This window comes from Muntiacus reevesi, chromosome 1 (assembly GCF_963930625.1).
Source record: "Muntiacus reevesi chromosome 1, mMunRee1.1, whole genome shotgun sequence".
Taxonomy (NCBI): Eukaryota; Metazoa; Chordata; class Mammalia; order Artiodactyla; family Cervidae; genus Muntiacus; species Muntiacus reevesi.
The window spans coordinates 219,086,471-219,093,525 of NC_089249.1; the positions used below are offsets into that span (position 1 = coordinate 219,086,471).

Below are 7,055 nucleotides of genomic sequence, written 5' to 3' on the forward strand. Positions count from 1 at the left end.
TTAGAAAATAGCATTGTGTTTCATATTTCATTATTACTCTACGATGTTCTGTGCACCTTCTTGACTACTAGTTTTCTTCATGAGATATCATTTTAAAATAATTTTTTATTAATATGGTGACCAACTACTTTATTTACTTGTATACCTTTATATACTATTAAGAATTTCTTTTATAAAACTCATAAAACAGAGTATCAGTTCAGTTCAGTTGCTCAGTTGTGTCCAACTATTTGCGACCGCATGGACTGCAGCACACTAGGCGTCCCTGCTCATTACCAACTCCTGGAGCTTGCTCTAACTCATGTCCATCGAGTCAGTGATGTCATCCAACCATCTCATCCTCCATCATCCCCTTCTCCTCCTGCCTTCTTTCCAAGCATCAGTGTCTTTACCAATGAGTTAGTTCTTCGCATCAGGTGGCCAAAGTATTGGAGTTCCAGCTTCAGTATCAGTCCTTCTAATGAATATTCAGGACTGATTTCATTTAGGATTGACTAATTTGATTTTCTTGCAGTCCAAGAGACTCTCAAGAGTCTTCTCCAACATCACAGTTCAAAATCAATTATTCGGTGCTCGGCTTTCTTTACAGTCCAACTCTCACATCCATACATGACCACTGGAAAAACCATAACTGACTATATGAACCTTTGTCGGTAAAGTGATATCTCTGCTTTTTAACATGCTGTCTAGGTTTGTCATAGCTTTTCTTCCAAGGATCAAGCGTCTTTTAATTTCATGGCTGTATCTCTATCTGCAGTGATTTTGGAGCCCAAGAAAATAAAGTGTCTCACTGTTTCCATTGTTTCCCCATATATTTGTCATAAAGTGATGGACCAGATGCCATGATCTCCGTTTTTTGACTGGAGTTTAAGCCAGCTTTTTCACTCTCCTCTTTCACTTTCATCAAGAGGCTCTTTAGTCCTTCACTTTCTGCCATAAGGGTTGTGTCATCTGCATATCTGAGGTTATTGATATTTCTCCTGGCAACCATGATTCCAGCTTGTGCTTCATCCATGACATTTCACATGATATACTCTGCATAGAAGTTAAATAAGCAAGTTGATAATATAGAGCCTTGATGTACTCCTTTCCCAATTTGAAACCAGTCCATTGTTCCATATTTGGTTCTAACTATTGCTTCTTGACCTGTGTACAGATTTCTCAGGAGGTGGGTCAGGTGGTCTGGTATTCCCATCTCTTGAAGAATTTTCCAGTTTGGTGTGATCCACACAACCAAAGGCTTTAGTGTAGTCAATGAAGCAAAAGTATATATTTTTCTGGAATTCTCTTGCTTTTTCTATGGTCCAATGGATGTTAGCAATTTGATCTCTGGTTATTCTGCCTTTTCTAAATCCAGTTTGAACATCTGGAAGTTCATGGTTCATATACTGTTTAAGCCTGGCTTGGAGAATTTTAAGCATCACTTTGCTAGTGTGTAAAATGAGTGCAATTGTGCAGTAGCCTGAACATTCTTTGGTATTGCCTTTCTTTAGGATTGGAACAAAAACTGACTTTTCCAATCCTGTGGCCACTGCTGAGGTTTCCAAATTAGCTGGCATGTTGAGTGCAACACTTTAACAGCATCATCTTTTAGGATTTGAAAACAGGTGCACAAATTATATAAAATTATGTTATACGTGATAGTGAAAACAGACTTAAAACCAAATATTGATTCTTCATAACCTTTAAGAATACACTATTAGATAAAAGCAGGAAAGCATGTGAAACACCGTTGTACATAAAAAGTGATTCTGTGAACCATGCTTTGTGAATGTGAGTGGATGCACCATCAATGTAGAGAGAAACATGCAATTAAAAGTATAAACAAAGAAAAAAAATATCTATTTACAGTCACAGGATGTGACTTCCCTGGTAGCTCAGTGGAAAAGATTTCTCTTGCCATGGAAGATATCACCTGCAGTGCAGAACATGAGTATTGCATTCCTGGATCAGGAAGATCACCTGGAGAAGAAAATAGCAACCCAGTACTGTATTCTTGCCTGGAAAATTCCATGGGCAGAGGAGCCTGGTGGGCTAAAGTGGGTTCAGAAAGAGTTGGACACGACTTAGTGACTAAACCACTACCACAGTCACAGAATATGTACTGGGGGACACACTCCCACACTTGCACCTCCTGTGGTCCTTGGGTATAAAAGTAGGAGTGAGGCAAGTTTTATTTTAATTTAGTTTTTCTACATTGCTTGGTATTTTAAGTAATTCAAATTTGAATATGTACTAGTGTTAAAAATACAGAGCATGGCAGAACTAAAGGGAAATGAAACAGCATCCATGTCTTAATATGCATTCCTGAATTTAAATTTTAATGCTTCAATTCAGATGTTCTATTTTCCATTAAAATCTCAGTATTATCACTCATCAATAAATAAAAAGGCACAGGTTGAATGAATTCATAGAGTTGCTGTGATATGCTCATAACAGAAAGTCTGTAGCAAGAGGTAAACCACACTTCTAAATGATCCTAAGTCCAGGGGTTTAAAGTTGCCTTCCTGTCCCTCAAGAAATATGCTCTCTCATCAGAACCCTTGACCATTTCTTCTAGTTAATTTCTGTCCCAATTATATAAATATAATCTCATGTGAAATATAAGATCATTAACCTTGATCCATTGCCAGAGGCTGAAGGTAAAGTTTAAAACCCACCAATCATATAGGAATAATAGAGGTATTTAAACACCTTTGGTCATGCAGCAGGCAGTTATTCTTGAACAAAAGTGTATTTAGGTGACAGACACCGATGACTAATACTTTGTTTACATGTTCTTAGAAGGAACTAATACAAGATGGAATAGATGTGCCCCATCCTAAGGTGGTTATTAGGATGCTTTCTTCTCACTTTATATCTGAATGCCAGGTTTAATGAATGGAAAGAAAACTCTATTAATTTTGATAAATTTGAAGGCTATATTTACTCAAGTGATTTTCTTCTTCTGTCCCCCAGAAAGATATTGCTTTGTTGTCATCTGCATCGTGGAAGAAATTACACCAATTGGTAAGAAAATTATCCAAACAATTTGTTTTAAGAACTGAGATGATTAGAGGATATTCTGATGATTCTAGTTCTTTCTACATGCCCAGACCATACCACACACATTCTGTTTGAAAAAAAGCTAGTGTCAATGAGAGACTCATTTTATGGACCCAGACAAGGTCACTGTTACCATGGTAATTTGTCAGAATTAAACTGGTGGACTACCATATCAGAACTGGATCTGTAGCAAATAGTTCTGAAAATGTCAATATTGATGTCTTATAGTTTTATTGGGCTTCCCAGGTGGCACTAGTATTAAAGAATCTGCCTGCCTATGCCAGAGACATAAGACATGAGTTTGATGCCTGGGTTGGGAAGATCCCCTGGAGGAGGGCACAGCAACCCACTCCAGTATTCTTGCCTGAAGAATCCCACGGATAGAAGAGCCTGGCAGGCTGTAGTCCACAGGGTCACACAGAGTTGGACACAGCGAAGTGACTTAGCACGCATGTTTGCATATTTTTATTATGAATATTTCTATCTAATATCAGTGAGAAAAGTTAGTATAACAGTGTAATACTAATGTATGATTCTCACATGTTTTTCCTGACATCTACTCTGCATCATTTTTGATCTCATTTGGCAACCTTACACATGATTGTCTTTTTAATTTCATTTTATTTTCTGTATTTTATTTTGTTTACTTTATATTATTTTCTTGTGGTCTGGAGCAGTATTTGCCAAATAACTTCTGGAGCAAGAAAGTGAAATATTGCTTTCCATTTTGGCTGTACCAGTAAAGTATGTTAGCTGCTTGGTACACAGATTTATCTCAAAGATTTTAGACCTGTCTGCCATGTATCTAAAGCATGAAATATAATAAAACTTTTCCTGTCCTTTAAAGAACCAAAAGATAGCATTTCATTTTATTTTTATCCTTTTCTAAACTCTGCTTAATGTCAATAATATTTCCATCTACTTTCTGTTAATATAAGAAAGGGTATCACTGCAGTTTCCCAGTGTAACTCCCATGAACTATGCCTAGGGCCATGTCATATCAAGAGTTTTATTAAAAGTGAATGTTACCATATCTGAATGAATGTGCTACTGGTATAATCTTTGCTTTTACAGATAAGAATCAGCATGACTGAGAAATTAACCAATATTACCCCCATAACAGAATTTTTGCTCATGGGATTCACTGATGACCAGGTGCTACAAGGACTCTATGTTCCATTCTTCTTCCTGAGTTACCTGACAGCACTGATGGGGAACCTCCTCGTTATTATTCTCACCACCACTGACCGGCGTCTCCAGTCGCCCATGTATTTCTTCCTAAAGAATTTGTCCTTGATTGATATCTGCTGCATCTCTGTCACTGTGCCCAAATCCATCATAAACTCTCTGACCAAAAGTCATTCCATCTCTTTCCTGGGATGTGCCTCACAAATTTTTCTTTTCATTTTTTTGGCAGGCACAGAGTATGCCCTCCTTATAGTGATGTCTTATGACCGCTATGTTGCCATCTGCCATCCTCTGTACTATGAGACAATCATGAATAGAGGCACCTGTCTGCAGATGGTGACAGCATCGTGGGCTAGTGGGTGTGTCTATGGATCCATTCATGTTGCAGGTACATTCTCTGTGCATTTCTGTGGGCCTTACATAGTACATCAGTTCTTCTGTGATATTCCTTCAGTGCTCACACTTGCTTGTTCAGGAGAACAAATTCTAGAATATGCATTTATTGTCACTAGCTGTACTTTTGTTTCTGTATGCTTTCTTTTCCTGGTTGCCTCTTATATTTACATTTTCTCAGCTGTCCTGAGGATTCCATCTGCACAAGGCAGGTTCAAAACTTTCTCTACCTGTGTACCCCATCTCACTGTAGTGATATTGTTTGTCTTTTCTGGAATTGCCAGTTATTTAGGGACTAATTCTAAGTCTGCATCATCACTGAATCTCTTCATGTCTGTATTATACTCTGTATTACCTCCCAGCCTGAACCCTTTTATTTATAGTCTGAGGAACAAGGACATGAAGGCAGCCCTAGGCAAAATACTAGGTGGTAAAATGTTGCCAAAGACATGAGGATCCTGCTGACCTTAAATCACATGGCATACACAATAAATAAAGAAAATAAAATCAGTTTTTGAGAATTAAGTATACGAACATTATTGTATTCTCTATCTCTCCTGCCATAACTATATCACATTTACATATTCTGCATTCAAATTCATAGTCTAAGATTTTTATTTTATTTTTGTGAAGTTTAGGGTGGTCTGGAAAACACAAAACATATTGAATGTATTCCACTACTTGTGTGCATGCATATTCAGTCGCCTTAGTTGTGTCTGACTTTTTACAGCCCTATGGACTACAGTCCATCAGGCTCTTCAGTCCATGAGCTTCTCCATAATACTGGAGTGGATTGTCATGCCCTCCTCCAGGGAATCTTCTCAACTCAGGGATCGAATCCGAGTCTCCTGGGTCTCCTAAATTGTAAGCAGATTCTTTACCCACTAAAACACCTGGGAAATCTATTCCATTACTTCTTTCATATCAAAAGATTCTGCTTGTGTTATTCTGATGGTTGCATTTGTTTTGTTAATGTAATCACACACTACTTCTTTACATGATTATATTTTTTCTCCAAAATTTAGACATTGTATCTTGTTTCCTAGCACTGTATTTTACTACTTTACTCCAGATGTTATTAGTAAAGATAATCTTAATTTTTCTTGTCATAATGATTTTTCTTCTTTGAGAAGTTTAGAATAAAAAAGAATTTCACCCATTTAAGCTTCTGTTTAAAATAGATACATTAGAGATATAAAATTATTAAGTAGCTATAAGCAAAAATCAGTCATAAAGAATCTTATGGATAGTGACAGCAAACAATACATCTTTCATTACATATTCTTGACTAAAATGGAAAGTTAGCAAAAAAATGTTTAATTGATTACCACATATCAGAAGCTTTTCACACTTGAGAAAGATGGTTTTTATTTTATCATCCTACTTTTCTTTGTTCTGCCATACATTTTTAATTTTCTAAATATTACTTGTTATCTCCATGGATAACTTAAATTATCTGTATTTTTTGGTTCTCTTTTCTCTCCCTCCACTCTTATCACTTCCTTACTTATGTTCTTTATCACTTCTATCTTATTATTTGTTTCCCATTATCACAATCTCTCGATATATTAAAGTCTTTTCTTTATATCTCAACTTTAGAATAAGATAAACCTCAATGTATGGATATGAGAGTTGGACTATAAAGAAAGCTGAATGCCAAAGAATTGATGCTTTTGAACTGTGGTGTTGGAGAAGACTCTTGAGAGTCCCTTGGACTGCAAGGAGATCCAACCAGTCCATCCTAGGGGAGATCAGTCCTGGGTGTTCATTGGAAGGACTGATGTTGAAGCTGAAACTCCAATACTTTGGCCACCTGATGCTGCTAAAGATTGAGGGCAGGAGTAGAAGGGGACAGCAGAGGATGAGATGGTTGGATGGCATCATCGACTCGATGGACATGGGTTTGGGTGGACTCTGGGAGTTGGTGATGGACAGGGAGGCCTAGCGTGCTGTGGTTCATGGGGTCACAAAGAGTCAGACATGACTGAGTGACTGAACTGAACTGAACTGAAACCCCAGTATGTGTGCTTCATAAACTGAACTAAGATCTCAAAAAGGGCTTGTATTGCACCTTGAGTACGTTTCTCCCCACAAAACCCAATGTCCATTCATTTCTGTACATTTCAGTAAATCTCTTTTCTTTATGTCACATAACTGTCTATTTTAACATGTCACACAGCTGTGTTATGCTTAATTGCTCCGTAGTGCCGGGCTCTTTGTGATTCCATGAACTGCAGCCCACCAGGATCCTCTGTCCATGAGGATGATCCATGCAAGAATACTACAGTGGGTAGCCTACCCTTTACATATTGCATATTTTATGAGTATTTTCTTTGGAATAAAAATGTTTTAATTTTTAACTAAAGAAATAAATGTTTTACTGAAGAAAATAGATGTTATCTTTTCAAAATTGAAAAGCAGATGCATGA

General features: G+C 37.2%; 1 protein-coding gene across 1 annotated transcript; it reads left to right on the forward strand.

Annotated features, from left to right (window-relative positions):
• Positions 1-4,131: 4,131 nt before the first annotated feature.
• On the forward strand, positions 4,132-5,079 carry LOC136157555 (olfactory receptor 14A16-like). The gene has a single exon (XM_065919407.1). It carries the CDS (start codon positions 4,132-4,134, stop codon positions 5,077-5,079), a length of 948 nt encoding a protein of 315 aa, XP_065775479.1.
• Positions 5,080-7,055: the final 1,976 nt, after the last annotated feature.